This window comes from Cajanus cajan, chromosome 3 (genome assembly GCF_000230855.2).
Source record: "Cajanus cajan strain Asha chromosome 3, NIPB_CcT2T_4, whole genome shotgun sequence".
Lineage (NCBI taxonomy): Eukaryota > Viridiplantae > Streptophyta > Magnoliopsida > Fabales > Fabaceae > Cajanus > Cajanus cajan.
In genome coordinates this window covers 80,471,873-80,487,448 of record NC_138519.1, presented here as the reverse complement: position 1 = coordinate 80,487,448, position 15,576 = coordinate 80,471,873, and the positions used below count along the sequence as shown (strand labels likewise).

Sequence of the window (15,576 nt, the reverse complement as noted above, 5' to 3'; positions counted from 1 at the left end):
AATCAAATCCACTAGTTTCCATGTGACGGTGTAGACAAATTTTGCCCACCCTAGCACGTTGGGTTGCAAAACATGGATGATTTAATTAATCACGAATGCATTAACATTACATTACTCTTGGTTAAACAAAATTAGAATAACCACGAGTAGATATATTTTTATCCATTATGAATGTCTTAAAAAAGTAGTTGTCGGATAGATCCTGAAGATTTAGGTTATTTTCTGAAAAGACAAAAGAAATGAAAGGGACAAATTTGTCACGGAGCAACTATTGCGATACATGACAGGTCTGCTACGCGACAAACAAGGAAGTCGGCAATTGTCGGCCGGTGAAGCGGGAAGGAGAGATAAACAACATTTATTACATTCTTAAAAGCCAAAATTTGTCCCCAACTTTTTTTAATCGATTAATAATTATAATTAGTTAATTTTTATTATAAACCACACCTATTTCCTGTCTGAGATATTTTTTTCGGCTGATATAATCATTACTGTAAAATGGTAAAAAAAAATTCATTAAATATTTAACATACTTACGTAGCATCAACGGTTTATGAAGATCAACTCCTATTAATATTTTATTTTAACTTTAATATTAATATCAGTACGAAATAACATTTTCAAGTTAAGTATTTTTTTTGCATGTCCGAGTTAAGTATAATCATTATTAATAATAAGATTTTATTTTTTAATATTTAACGCAATTATATAAGGACTTTGACTTAAAATTATTAATTAAGTAGATAAAAATAATTTAATTGACTATTTTTAGTATAAATATAATTATATTATCAATAAAAATAATTTAATTGACCATTTTTAGTATAAATATAAGGACACAAATCCAAAATTTTATTTGAAGACGTTAATATCACTTAATTTTTATCACATTACAACGAGTTATTAATAGTAGGAAATAATATTTAGTTACAAATACTTCTTAAAAAATACGAAAAAAATAAAATATTTATTTCATAATATTTTACTTATTAGTTTTTCAAAATATTTTTTTTTATTTTGTATATGTATATATATTTTAAATGGTGATTATAATATATATATATATTTTTTATCGAAATAGGTTGGTAACTTATCTAGAGCTAGGTAGTTATAATTAAAGTAAACCCATTTTGAATGAAATTTAGCAGAGTTTGTTACGGTTGAAGCCAAAGGTGGCATCTCTTTCTCTCTCTTTGGCTTTGTCCCCTCTGTCCTCGTGCGCTTTCTCCCAACAATTCGCTCTTCGGTTCCAACCTCAATACATGTCTGTCTGTCTCTGAAAAAAAAAGCCAGACTCAGAGATCTTCGCAACCCTCAAACTTTTGCGAATTTCAGAAGTGGAGTTTTTATTGGCCATCGTCACATGATTCCTATCGTTGCATTTCTTCTCTCCTTTTCTTCTGGTTCGTTTCTCTCTCTCTCCGAACCCTAACTACTTCCTCCTTTTGAATTCGCCTTCTCGACTTCAATGTCTCTTTTTCCCTCTCTGTTTTGCTTTTGAGTCGGATTTGTTGCTTTGAAAAGATGAAAAATAAATGATTAACGTGTTTTTCGACTTTTGATGCCGAAGGTGATACGTCGGTGTTGTCGGTTTGAGTTAAGATCTTATGTTTTGTGGTTTTTGGGAATTATGAAGGTGTTGAATGGAAATGTGTTTGTTTAATTTGCATTTTCTGAATTTGTTTTCAATTAGCGTTTCCAATTTCAATGGAAGCATGTTCAAATTGATTTGTTTATATACGTTTTTCAAATTTGTGCTATTAATCTTTGGTTGTTCAGTCTATTTTGAAATTTTAGTTTTTGGCAGCTTTTTTTTGCTGATGTCATTTGGACAAATTATTATCTCCTGTTTGTGTGTGCTTTTACCATTCTCGTGGTCTATTTGGATGGAGAGATAATGCTGAAAACAGAAAGTGATTGTTATAGATTATTATCATTATTATTATTATTTTTAAATTCAAGGGTTTTTAGCAAATATGATTCCTTACTGATTTTGACTTTTGTTTACATTTTTTATTTGGCTTGTGCTATTGCATAAATAGAATGTTTCTTCGTAACAACCATTTTTTTTAGTTTTTTTTTATTAGGAAGATAGCGTGAAATTTTATGGCTTGCATGTAAAATAAGATTGAAGTTGTTCCCCCTCCCCTCCCCTCCGAATTGCCACAAAGATATTAAACTGACTAAATTTTGGTCAATATGTTCAATTTGATACCTACTTCCGTAGCGGAATGTTTAGTTAGTTGGTTGTTGCAGTTTGGGCCGATGTTGATTTTTTATTCCAATTTCTAAACTGTCTGTATCATTCATTTTCACCCTTGTTTACTAACTTTATTTCTTTCTTCTTTTCGATCCTGCTTAATACTTGATATAGTTGAGGTTAGTTAGCACCGAAGTTTACACAGTGAATGTGAAATATGGATGTTGCTGAGCTCGAAGAAAATCTTTTTGCAGCAGGCGATGCCAAGGTATGATGATATATCTTTAGTTATTGTGAGAGCTTTTTTTGGAATTCTAATGCTTTCATATAGTAAATTAGTATCGTGTAAGAAAAAGTACTTTGAATATTTGACGTGTTTATGCTAAGGTATAAGTAAGGAGGCAAATTGCTTTTATTTTAGTCGTTTCTTTTGGGTGGGTATAAGCACTGTTTGATGCACATTTGTATGATTTTCTTTTATGCGTGTGACTTGTCACTGCTTTTGTTTAAGAAAATGTTTTTAATTACTGGTCAAACTAAACAAAAAAAGAGTATATTTTGCATTTTCCGTTTTGCCATGCTTTTTATGACCATTGATAAACATTCTGTGCATTTTTTTTGGGAGTGAATTCTCTGGTTTAATCTATCATCTAACCAATATATATCTTTTTTCTATTGCAGTTACATGGAGAAATGTGCAAGTGTCTTTCTGCAATATACTGCAAGATATTGTCATTGTTTCCTTCTTTAGAAGCCGCTAGGCCTAGGAGCAAATCTGGAATTCAGGCATTATGTTCATTGCATGTTGCCTTAGAAAAGGCAAAGAATGTTCTTCAGCACTGCTCAGAGTGTAGTAAACTTTACCTGGTATGATTGTTATTGTACAACTTTAGTTTTATTCTCTGATTTTGTCTCCTGTGTGAGGTGGATTCAATTTACTTTAGCTCTTTGTACATGTTATTTTATGTTGGTTGATAAGGTTATTTGATTTATGATACATTTGTGGAGGATCTTACATATAACTCCACTTATGATGCAGGCTATAACTGGGGATTCTGTTCTTCTAAAATTTGAGAAGGCTAAATGTGCTCTTGAGGATAGTCTTAAACGAGTGGAAGATATTGTTCCTCAGTCAATTGGTTGTCAGGTGAGAAATTTCAACAATATGGCTGTATACTGCTCTTTTTTAATGTTTTATTTCCCCCCCTTTGATTCTAGGTTCATTATAGTTCACTTTTACTCAGCCTTGCTAATTGCTTTTTGAATATCTGAGCAAAGGGGAGCCTATTTTACAAGTTACATTTATTCTTTACATAATAATTCAAAGCCATCATGTTATTTGCAATATTCTGAATTTGGCTTTTGTATCACTCTGACACTTTTATGTAAATGCACATGCACAATGGTACTCTTTTCATGTCATCATTGACAATATTTATTTTGTTCATATTTTGATATATTTTTTAAATTGGTATCTATTCAGATTGACGAAATTGTAAATGAACTTGCAAGTACCGTATTTGCACTTGATCCTATAGAAAAGCAAGTTGGCGATGATTTAATTGCATTGCTTCAGCAGGGAAGAAAGTTTAGTGACTCTAATGACTGTAATGAACTCGAATGTTTTCATCTAACTGCTACTAGAATTGGAATCACCTCTTCAAGAGCAGCTCTTACAGAAAGAAGATGTCTAAAGAAACTCATTGATAGGGCTCGGGCTGAGGAAGACAAGCGAAAAGAATCAATTATTGCTTTTCTTTTACACCTTATGAGGAAATATTCCAAGTTATTTAGAAGTGAGTTCTCTGATGATAATGATTCTCAGGGTTCTACACCTTGTTCTCCCACTGTTCACAAATATCTTGAGGATGGCATTCCTGGTGGTCATTTTGACAGACAGCTTTCAAAACTTAGTTCCTTTAATTTTAAGCCAAATAATAGGAAATCAGGGCAGATGCTCCTTCCACCCGAAGAGTTAAGGTGCCCAATATCTCTGCAACTTATGAATGATCCTGTTATAATTGCTTCTGGGCAAACATACGAAAGGGTTTGTATAGAGAAATGGTTCAGAGATGGGCACAATACCTGCCCAAAGACTCAACAGAAACTTTCACATCTTTCCTTAACACCTAATTACTGTGTTAAAGGTCTTGTGGCTAGTTGGTGTGAACAGAATGGTGTTCCTATTCCCGAAGGCCCTCCTGAATCTCTTGATTATCACTACTGGAGATTGGCATTATCAGATTCTGAATCCACAAATTCAAGATCTGTAAACAGTGTTGGCTCTTGCAAATTGAAGAGTGTCAAAGTTGTTCCCGTAGAAGAGAGTGGTATCTCAGAGCAAACAGAGGAAACCATAACTGAAAGTTTTTCTACAAAAGAGGAAGGTAATGAACAGTATCTTGGTTTTCTTAATTTCTTGACAGAAGGGAACAATTGGAAGAGGAAGTGTAAAGTGGTGGAACAGTTGAGGCGTGTGCTGCGGGATGACGAGGAAGCCAGGATTTTTATGGGGGCTAATGGATTTGTGGAAGCATTTATGCAGTTTCTGCAATCAGCTATGCATGAAGGGGATGTGATGGCTCTTGACAATGGAGCTATGGCTCTGTTCAACCTGGCTGTGAATAACAACAGGTATGCGTTAAATTGTAATGTAAAACTGCTTTTCACATGATTCCAAAATTATACAAGTTATTGTTATTTGAAAATTGACACCTTTCATTTATCCAATGCCATAATTACTTTGTTATCTTCTGGTTAAAAATATCTTCATTGTCACAATGATCAACTTCTCATCCTTACCTCTTAAAGAGTCTTAACATGTATCAGCTTCTGTCATTTTTGGTTGACGGCCTGTATGTCGGAAAAGTACAGTGGTATTGGTCCAGCAAATCCTTTTAAGTTTTATTTGGAAAATAATTTTCAAAAATAATTTTTCTGGTTTGTTTGAAGCATCTTTATGATTATTTTCCTAAAGAAAAGTTCTTATAGTAGAAAAGACAGAAGACTTGCATAGTGCACTAGTGGTTGTTGACAATTGATACCGTCCATGTTGAATTACACCCTTTATTTTATATGTTGCAACTGATACTGTTCATTAACTGTTTCTGAATCGTCTCAGTGATTACTTTTTTCTTTTGTTTTCCATTTTATTTGGTAAATCATCATTAACACAAGCCTGATCCTTTTCTTCTTCAACAGAAATAAGGAAATTATGATATCAGCAGGAATCTTATCGTTGTTGGAGGAAATGAATTCAAAATCTAGTTCCTATGGTTGTGCAGCTGCCCTGTATCTGAATCTTTCTTGCCTTGAAGAAGCCAAGCGTGTGATTGGCACGAGTCAGGCTGTCCAGTTCCTAATCCAGATTCTTCATGCCGAGACAGAAGTCCTGTGCAAGCTAGATTCCCTCCATGCACTCTATAATCTTTCTACTGTGCCAGACAATATTCCAAACCTCCTTTCATCTGGCATCGTTAATGGCCTACAAACCCTTTTTGTAAGCCAGGGTGATAGCACGTGGACAGAAAAATGCATAGCTGTTTTGATAAATTTGGCTGTTTCTCAAGAAGGGAGAGAGGAAATAATGTTGGCTCCTGGACTCATAAGCGCCTTGGCTTCCACACTGGATACTGGTGAGCCCTTAGAGCAAGAGCAAGCTGCCTCTTGTCTCCTAATTTTATGTAACAGGAGTGAGAAATGCTGTGAGTTGGTTCTGCAAGAAGGGGTTATACCTGCATTGGTGTCGATATCGGTGAATGGAACCTCGAGAGGGAGAGAGAAATCTCAGAAGCTTTTGATGCTCTTCCGGGAGCAGCGACAAAGAGAGCATTCAGCTGCTAAGACAGATGAAGGTGAATCTGAAAGTAGTGATTTGTCTATGCTTCCTGAAACGAAACCGCTATGTAAATCAATATCTAGAAGAAAGGCAGTGGGGAAAGCTTTTAGCTTTCTCTGGAAAAGCAAGAGCTATTCTGTTTCCCAGTGTTAAGTTTCATGTAAATTAATGTTTGATTCTTAACTTTCCTGGCCTTGCTTTTCACCCTCCTATCACCTGTTTCCACGGGTGCTACATACTTTTTGCCTTCCAAAGAAGAGATGTACAGTCATGTGTAATTTATGGAAATGGAATTCTTTTTCCTGTCTCTTCCCTCTTTGTATATCAATCTCTCAACGAGTTGCATGTGTTAGATTTTCTTTTTGAAGGTTCAGGTAAATTTGAATTATGTCATACGGTCGAGGAAGTTTCCTCCTTGAAAAGAAGCTAACTAGTATATTTCGGCCATGTTGCTCGGCTGGTAACAAGGTATCTTTTGATTTTTCTAACTGCTAAAATAATGATTTTCCCCCCTTGTTTGGAGACATAAATATAAGCAGAAAATCTAGTAAAGTGATTTTTTTAAAAAAAATTTATTTTAAGAAATTGTATTTATGTATATTTTGGAAAAATGCATATCACTACCTTATATCACAGCGCAAAATTAGTGAAACGAATAATGAAAATTAATGGCTTGCTGTATGACAATTGTCAAGGATTTTAACTAATAGGCTAGGCGATGGTACTGTTTATCATTTACTGGCTGAGAAATATGGTGAAATATAACTGTTATTTAGTATCTTAAACATCAATTAATTCCCAACCAATAATAATTCTATGTGGTTAGGTTATATCCACAAGTTGGTGTACATGAAATAACATTAATTAAGAAAGTTGGTGTATATGGAATAAAATCTTTTGGGAAAAGTTAGCTCCTTAAATGGATGGTGAAAAAATTTACTTGGAAAATTAAAATACTAGGTAATACTCCCTTTTATCTCCCAATAGTTACGGTTTAAAGTTTCTACACATATAATAATGTATCAATTTTTTTATACAATTTTACTAAAATAGTTAATTCTCTCAATAAATATATTATTTTAGATTGTGGTAGTTGAATAATTTATAAAGAGTAAATTAAAAAGAAAAAAAAAAGTAATTAACATTAGATTGAAAAAAGAAATCATTTATTTTAAGACATTCTTCAAATGTTAAAATTGAAATCATTGTGAGATGGAGAAAGTATATTTGAGATGTTAATGAGTCTTTATTTTTTTTGTGCTGATAAAAAAATTAGTGTTGCTAATTAATGCAAGATTTTGCGGTTAACCTGTTCCTCCAAGAAGTGACAAATTGCCCGGATATGAAAAGTGAAAGGAAAAAAGGGCGTTAAATTTTCAAAACATTAAAGAACAAAATACAACAACTTTCACACAAGGAACAAAGGTGAAGGCCAATGCCAAAGAACCAATTCCTTATCAGGAGAGAATAATAGCATTCCAATATTCACACTGTTGAAGAGCTTTGTCCACAAAAGTTTGCGGGGTCCAACCAATTTTGGTTGATAATTCTATTTCTATCATACGAGTTCTTCATAGCGCAAAAGCGACAGCTACAATATCCCATGTCGCAAAGTTTGTCTCCGAAAATCTTGAGTGGGAGCCACTCACCAATTTTGAAATCACTGTTTGATTCTTAAGAAACTCTACATTATGGGCATCACAGTGTGGCACTCAAACTGTATTTGTCTGTAATTTTATAAAATTGATGTGATTTAAGTTAGAGTGTTTTTAGCCTAAAAGTAATTTAGCAGTAGAATTCAATATAAAATTTTTGATCCAACACAAAAACTACTTCAAGTTGTTTCAACTCAAAATTAATTTTAAAATATGAATTAATTCATCAATTTAAGCCGATGATGTGAACATTGATTATTTTTTTATCAATAAAAATTACAATAATACCGATAGAATTTGAACTTAGAATTATGTATATTGTTCCAATATTTATTACTAAGTCGACCTTAATAATTTCAACATTGATTTAAAATCAAATTAACTATTTTCTTATATGTTACATGATATTGGACGATGCAAAACACGCCATAACGAATAACACTAACGTCAATACTTTATGGCTTCAAAGAGATCTCAGCCAAGAAAGAAAGAAAAAAGAAAAGGAAAAAAAGACTATATTTTTCTTAAGACATTAATTCTGCCATTGATTCATGAAAAATTCATTAATTGACAGAATGAAAGGGTAGAAAGAAAACAAAAAAGAAAAAAGAAGAGCATCGGATTCGGTTGTCAAGTGCTGAATTTCATGCCACAACTCAACTAAAAGAATAGATGAAAAGGAGTAGAAAAGTTTAAAGGAACTGCCTAACAAGTCCAAGCTCTAAGCTCAAAATACAAGAACAATATATGGATTATCTTTTCCCCCTCAATTTATGAAGGGCCTTCAAGTCATGCCACAACCAGAAAAATCGCTCGGTAACAACCTTCCAATAATTCGTATGTCTTGCTAATTTCAATTTGTTAGTACTATATTATTATGCTTGAATGTCTTCCTAATTTTACTGATATTTGGATTAGTTTTCTTACAAAAGTATCATTTGTTTAACAAAAAGTGGTGTTTAAATTAGACTGGAATCTTGATATTTAAATTGTTGGTTGTTACTTCTAATTGTTTTAGTATATATAAAATAGCTGCATGGTTGTATTGTAATTCGTGGGACTTCAAATTTAAATTGATATTTAAATTTTCTGATTCTAAGTTATTTTGAACTGTTAATTTCTTTTTTGCAGGCATTCCAGGAGATGGTAGATGTTTGTTTAGATCTGTGGTATATGGTGCATGCCTCAGAACAGGGGAACCATCTCCAAGTCATAGCAGACAAAAAGAACTCGCAGATGAACTCAGAGCCAAAGTACTCTTTTCTTCCTTATTTAAATAATAAATTATAGTTTGGCATACTTATTATATAGTCTAATGTTTCTATGGTGGATCATCAACATTTGTGCAAATAGACTATGCTTAATTTCCAGCTCAAACTACGTGACCATAGATCCTTTTTATAAATTGATTATTTCATTTTGATCCATTCTGATCCCAATTATGGGAAAACAACTTATTTTGCAGGTTGTGGATGAATTCATCAAGAGGAGGGCAGACACTGAGTGGTAAGTTATCTAAAAAGGAGGCAGTTTCATTAAATATTTACTTTCACTCATCCTTTTTAGAAGACTCAAATCAGAAGTGTGATTTAATTTTTAGTCTTTATTTTATAAGAACCAACTTAAAGTGTCTTTTGCATTAATTTCTTTTCCTTCAATAAATACCCTTTATTATAATCATTTATCTGAATTCAATGAGTACTTGGTAGAATAAGAGATATGTTAATAGTAATCTCGAAAAAAAAAAAATTTAAGACAAATTTAACCTATCAACTAAATTAATCAATTTTGGATCTTACAAAAAAGACTGGTGTCATATGAATCTGCTCATCTTGAAGTCAAATAGAGAACCCAGATTATTTAAAGTTGAAAGGAAAAGGCCTTCATATTTATGGCATTCTCATTGCATAACTCTAGCATATATGTTTTCACTTGTAGTGCAATTTGAAGTTAATTTGAACATTTGTGTTTATTTCATTACACACAGGTTTCTAGAAGGTGACTTTGACACCTATACAGTACAGATGCGAAAGCCTCACATTTGGGGAGGAGAACCTGAACTTCTCATGTCCTCGCATGTTTTACAGTTAAGTCTGTTTTCATTTGCAAAACTTTCATGCATATGTGATTTGCCTAATGTTAAGAATCCACACACTTAGGTATTGATTTCTTTTAAGTGGCATAAGTATCAGTTTGTTCCAAAGTATAATCTAAGTGTGATTAATTATTTAGTCTCTATAGTTGTGTGTTAACTTTACACTTTAGTCTCTCTAACTAAAAACTCTACCAGAGTAATTTTTGCATGTTTTAGTTCCTAGTTTTCTGACGGTGTAAAACTACCACAAAATATAAGCATCAGTATTAGAAGTTTAGAACATAAAAAATATTGTTTATATAGAATTAAAACAGATATTTTAGGTATAATGACTAAAATATTAAGTTATCATAAGTAAAGGGACCAAATGATTAAATAATTTTTTAATTATTGTCTAATAATGATTCCATGCATATCATAAATAACATAACAAATATAATGAATGATACATTTCTAATCACAATATATGTTGTGGTTCTAGGATGCCTATAACAGTGCTTATGCAGGATAAGAATTCGAGTAAGCTTAAAGTTATAGCAGAATACGGTCAAGAGTATGGAAAGGATAACCCTATTCGAGTCATCTATCATGGTTATGGCCACTATGATGCATTATTGAAGAGTTCCACTAATTATATGAAGTCTTAGCTTTAATATGCTCTTCGCAATAACTGCAAAAGTTTGATTATGTGCATATGATTCTGACCCTGTCATTGAAGTAGTGAAGTGAAATTCTAATGTTTGAGCTAGAACTTAATTCATGGTGGAATGACACTGGTGCTTCAATTACATGAGATTATTTATTTATTTATTTATTTATTTATTTATTTATTAATAATAATAATAATAATAATTTATCCATTGAAATCAAATTTGATACATTGCTTAACTAATCGAGTTAGATCTTTTAGGGTTTATGGTTTAGTATGATGGTTAATTTGGTGCCAATTTTTCTTAAAAAGAAATTATTTTACTTTGTAGTTATAGGTTATGTGTAAACAATTTGGTTTTTTTTATTAATAGAAAAAAAGGTTATATGCAAACTGAAATGGTGCTTCCACTTGTGTCCTCAAAGAAAATTTGCACGTGCTTCGAATTTTTTTTCTTTCAGTCTTATTAATGAAAGTTGGGTTTGGTTAATAGATCAATAAATAAAATATTTTTTTATTAAAATTTATCAATATAATAACGTTTATTTAAAATTATCGTTATAATTAGATTAAAGATTAAGGTGAAACATGCACGTCAGAGGTTTTTATTAAAAAAAAAAAAAATTCTTTTCCATATAGATACAATTAGTACTATCTTTATTCTTCACCTAAAATATAAGTTAGTGAAATTACATTTTGTGATGACCATGACATCTATTTAGGTCCTTAATTTCATGACATCTTTTGATATAAAATGTTTTTCTTAAAGCATTTCTAATCAAAGTTGCTCTTAGCAAATTCAACAGCGATTACAATAATCTATACGTAGATAGGAGATAAACTCATGTGAGATCTATGAGGTCATATTGATTGTTAATAAGGCCTATTCCTTTTTTATTTTTGAATAAAACCCACTATTTTTTTAATAATTTATTTATGCCTTTATGATATTGTAGCATCTTAATCCAAAAGCACGAATTGCAAGCCCAATGTTGGAGAGTCCTTGTCCAACTTGTGGGTAGATCTCCTACTCTTAGATTGAACATTGTCCTAGGCATAAATTATGTTCTAACATGGGAATTAAGAGAATCGATGGTTGTGACTTCCTAGGAGATCAATGGACAAAGTGTTTTAATTTTTTTTTTTAAATAGTTAAAACTTAAGTGAGTTGGTCTATGGAGGTTTAACAAAGGCAAGATTAGTCTCAAAATTCAAAAGTTGTTTGGAGAGATACTTATATATTTTTCACCTATCAACAAGATTTTCACATGTGAGTTTATTTTTTATTAACCGAACTAATCTTGAGTGTTCTAAGTCTTTTGTTGATAGTATTCTATTATGATTTCAGAAAGGACGGATTCATAGAATTAATAAATAAGACTAATTTATTTTTCTACCTTTATAATTATTTAAATATTTAACTTCAAATAATGTACACTAGTCACAGTATTTAAAGTTTACAAGTAATAAAAACTTATTAAAACTTCACAATATTATTTATTATATGTTTAATGAAAGTTTTTCATAACTTTTTTTTAATTATATATATGTTAAGAATTATATTAAAATATATTGTATATTTGATTAAAAAAAAATTAAATTTTTAAGCGAGGAGAGATCAACTCAAGTGATAACACGTTTTTTGAAATAGAATGAAATGTTTATAAATTTTTGGCATCACTCTAACTTGACACCTTAGCTTGAGATGAAATGTTTATAAATTTTGGTAACTCCTAAAATCACGTAAAATGTGACTACCTCACTTCAACAATGCCTTGCTTGGCTGTTACAATAAAATTAAAATTAACTTTCTTTCAACTTAGTTTGAAATGTACACGGTATTCAGACACTCAAAATTATGGTGACTCTCATAAAATCACGTAAAGAATGTGATCTCCTCACACCAACAATGTGTTTTTACAATTGAATCAAAATTAATTTTCTCTCAACTCACTGTTATCCAAACAGGTTAGTATAGAGGTAGTCTTCAAAAATCAAATAACGTGCTTTAATAAAATAAAAGATCTAACCATCAAACATATCACATAATTAATAAATAATATTGTCTTTTAATCGTATAATTAATAGATAATCCTATTTTTTAATCATGTAATTAGTTATTTGATTCTTAATTCATCTACATAAAAACCTTTATAGAAATAGGTTTCCTCCTTAAATACATATCAATTATGTCCAAAAGTAAACACTTATCTAGAATAAATATTTACCGAGAAAAGTTAACAGTAGATCTTATCATATATAAATTTGTTAGACAATCAAACGGCCAAAAGATGACATTTAAGCACTCATGTAGTAACCGTGATAAATTTTTTTGTCATATTAAGGTAGTGTTTGATTTACTTTTTTCTTAAAAAAAAACTATTAAAAATTAAAGAGTTTATTTTTTAAAAGTAAAAAGAATATATATATATATATATATATATATTTTAAATTAACTGAATGCCTTATATAAATTTCACATTTTTTCCTCTTTATGTTTTTGGTCTTGATTTTTTTTTGTGGAATATTTTATTTGTCTTGAATTAATCAATGTAAAACAAAAGAAAAAAATTAATTTCTAAACTAAAACCGTGAAAGAATGTCTCCTAGCAGCTATAATCCAAAACTTCTGATTTTGAAATAATTTTTAAAAACCACCAAACATATACAGATTGACGTGAACTTTTTTTTTTTTTTTTCTTCATGAAATGATATGCAAGTTCATAATATTTTTGCTGCACTTAAACATAGTCAAGGAGAAAAAAAAACTTAGACAAATAGCAGAACTGTTGATATTACTTTAAGAATTTATTTGAATATAATTAGTTTAAAAAGATATTTGAAAATTTTTCTATTAAAAATATTTTTTATTAAAAAAAATTAACTTTTATTTTATATCTAAATAAATTCAAATAATCAAACGGTCAATATTCACTTAAAAACATCTCAAAGATAGCAAATAAAAAAAAAAACTTAAAGATATACAATGATTATGAAGAGTTACCAGCTAAATTTAGTTAGACATGTGGAACAGTTCTCAGAAAAAAAAGAAAAGGAAAAAAGAGGTACATTGTCAAGGCAATATAATTTGTATCAGAGTGCAGGCCAAATCCGGTAAGTTTTGAATGTGACAAAACAAAAGTTTTTGCATTGAAAATATCTAATTATCTATAGTGGTCACATCCACCTTTCTTTATCTCTCTTTGTTCTTTTGCCATCTTGATATCTCCCTCAGTTACTTGCAATATAAAATAAATAAAAGTATTTTTTATAAATAAATATAAAAGAAAATAGTATATGAACTGATTTATATTGTAATGTAGAGTAAATTTGATAAATTCATAGTGGCCTCAGCAGTAATAACACTTCCTTAAAAAAAACTTGGAGGTTTGATTTTCAATTTAATTATTGTGAATGGAGAAAACATAATTAGGGAGATCTGATTTATTTATTTTTATTAGAAAAAAGAAGCACTTCATATTTTTAATTTAAAAATAAAAAATTAATAAGTGATTATTTAAAAAGAAGAATTTAGTAAGTGGATATCATTAAAGTAGAAACAAGAAAAATAAATAAATAAAAGATAATAGAAGAGAAAGTGGTTTGAAAATAATTATAGGGGTAAATTAGTTCAAAATTTGTGTATATACAAAAATAAGTATCACTTTATTAATAATATATATTTAATATAATAATTTATTAATTAATATAATAAAATAAATTTTTAACTAAAGATTCTCATTAGTAGAATTACTCTCCCGATTTTCTTTTAATTGATGTTTTTGTAGGGGTAACTTTTTTTTTCTTCTTTTTTTATCTTTTTCATTTTAATTATTATCTTGCAATACCAATAAATTTTTTTTCCAATTCTACCCTTGAAAATCAATAAATATGTGCTTTTAGATAAATTAATCACTATGAGAAATACGGGGTAAAATAGAAAATTAGTTAATAATTTTGAAGAAAACTAAAATATTAATTATTTTTAATTTATGAATTAAAAATTAAATGAAAAATAAAAAGGAATGAAAAGTGTAAAAAAATTTGTTAATTAACATGCCTAATATACATGATAAAAATCCATTTTATATAAAAAATTAATGATGAAAAATGCTTTTGAATATATAAATTATATTGTAAGTAAATTTTGTAATGATTTTTTTGTAAAGCCATATAAAGTATATTAGTATTTTAGCCTATGTATTTCACATGCTAAATATTTATCACATGTCACTGAAATCTATAATAAATTATGAATTTAAATATATTTTCAATCCTTTTAATTTAAGATAAGTTTATTTTTAATTCTCAATTTAAAATTAATCTTTTTGGTTTTTATAACTTTAAAAAAATATTATTTTAGTTTTTATACTTAAATTTTATTAAGAAATCTATTAAATACAATCATATAAAGTTTATTTACTGATATTTGTGTTAACGAAAATATCACATTAAACTTAGCTAATATATTATCTCAAATTGTTACTTTTAAATATGTTACTGGTTACCTTTAAAACTAAAATATGATTTTTGAAAATTACAGTGCAAAAATCAACAATTTTAAATCTAAGGGATAAAAAATAAATTTATTCTAAATTTGAGAAACTAAAACATATATAGATGAATAATATATTTAAATATATAAATTATATTTAAAATTTATATAAATAAATATTTTTAAACATATAAATTATATTTTATATTTAAGATAAATAATTTATATTATAAAAAAAATATGTTTAATTATTGATAATTTATTTAAAATTTTTGAAAATTAAATTCATAAGTAAATGCAATACATAAAAATTTGAATTAGATAAGAAATGAAAAAAATTTAAAAAAAATTTCAAACACGCTTTAGTTGAGAAAAAAACTTTTAAAATTGTTTTTTTGTTAAAAATATTACATTTGGCTTTATATATAAGACTCGATTATCTAATTCATCAAAATTAAGAAAATTAATTAATTAAGTTAAAGATAATAAATTTGTCTTATTTATATATATATTTTTTATAAAATAACCCTTCTTTTTCCTAATTAATGTTTATACATCTTTTAACCAATTAGAGAACATGTTTTATACAATTTTTATCCCCTTATTAATACATATTTTTCTTCTACTCAACTAGAGTGCATGTT

The 15,576-nt window shown here is 29.1% G+C and overlaps 2 protein-coding genes across 4 annotated transcripts; both read left to right on the top strand.

Moving 5' to 3' along the window:
• The first annotated feature begins 1,141 nt into the window (after window positions 1–1,141).
• LOC109803419 (U-box domain-containing protein 45) lies at window positions 1,142–6,345 on the top strand. Its single transcript, XM_083071449.1, has 6 exons — window positions 1,142–1,403; window positions 2,375–2,468; window positions 2,882–3,067; window positions 3,240–3,347; window positions 3,684–4,834; window positions 5,402–6,345. The coding sequence occupies exons 2-6, from the start codon at window positions 2,418–2,420 to the stop codon at window positions 6,189–6,191; spliced, it is 2,286 nt and encodes a 761-aa protein (XP_082927575.1). The 5' UTR covers window positions 1,142–1,403; window positions 2,375–2,417; the 3' UTR covers window positions 6,192–6,345.
• Window positions 6,346–8,207: 1,862 nt separating this feature from the next.
• On the top strand, window positions 8,208–10,594 carry LOC109803715 (OVARIAN TUMOR DOMAIN-containing deubiquitinating enzyme 4). 3 transcript variants are annotated; one of them, XM_083071448.1, is made up of 5 exons: window positions 8,208–8,530; window positions 8,825–8,946; window positions 9,159–9,199; window positions 9,681–9,779; window positions 10,295–10,500. In XM_083071448.1, exons 1-5 carry the CDS (start codon window positions 8,467–8,469, stop codon window positions 10,323–10,325), a joined length of 357 nt encoding a protein of 118 aa, XP_082927574.1. In that variant the 5' UTR covers window positions 8,208–8,466; the 3' UTR covers window positions 10,326–10,500. The 3 variants fall into 3 exon arrangements, with proteins under 3 accessions (XP_082927574.1, XP_020220991.1, XP_020220997.1); XM_020365402.3 differs by having other exon boundaries at window positions 8,230–8,530; window positions 10,270–10,594; XM_020365408.3 differs by having other exon boundaries at window positions 8,236–8,509; window positions 10,270–10,594.
• The last annotated feature ends 4,982 nt before the right edge of the window (window positions 10,595–15,576 follow it).

Coding starts and splice junctions, on each gene's coding strand:
- LOC109803419 (XM_083071449.1), top strand. CDS start 2,418: ATGGATGTTGCTGAGCTCGAAGAAAATCTTTTTGCAGCAGGCGATGCC. Junction 2,469..2,881: donor TTGCAGCAGGCGATGCCAAG/GTATGATGATAT, acceptor TTTCTATTGCAG/TTACATGGAGAAATGTGCAA. Junction 3,348..3,683: donor CTCAGTCAATTGGTTGTCAG/GTGAGAAATTTC, acceptor GTATCTATTCAG/ATTGACGAAATTGTAAATGA.
- LOC109803715 (XM_020365402.3), top strand. CDS start 8,467: ATGAAGGGCCTTCAAGTCATGCCACAACCAGAAAAATCGCTCGGTAAC. Junction 8,531..8,824: donor TAACAACCTTCCAATAATTC/GTATGTCTTGCT, acceptor TCTTTTTTGCAG/GCATTCCAGGAGATGGTAGA. Junction 9,200..9,680: donor AGGAGGGCAGACACTGAGTG/GTAAGTTATCTA, acceptor CATTACACACAG/GTTTCTAGAAGGTGACTTTG.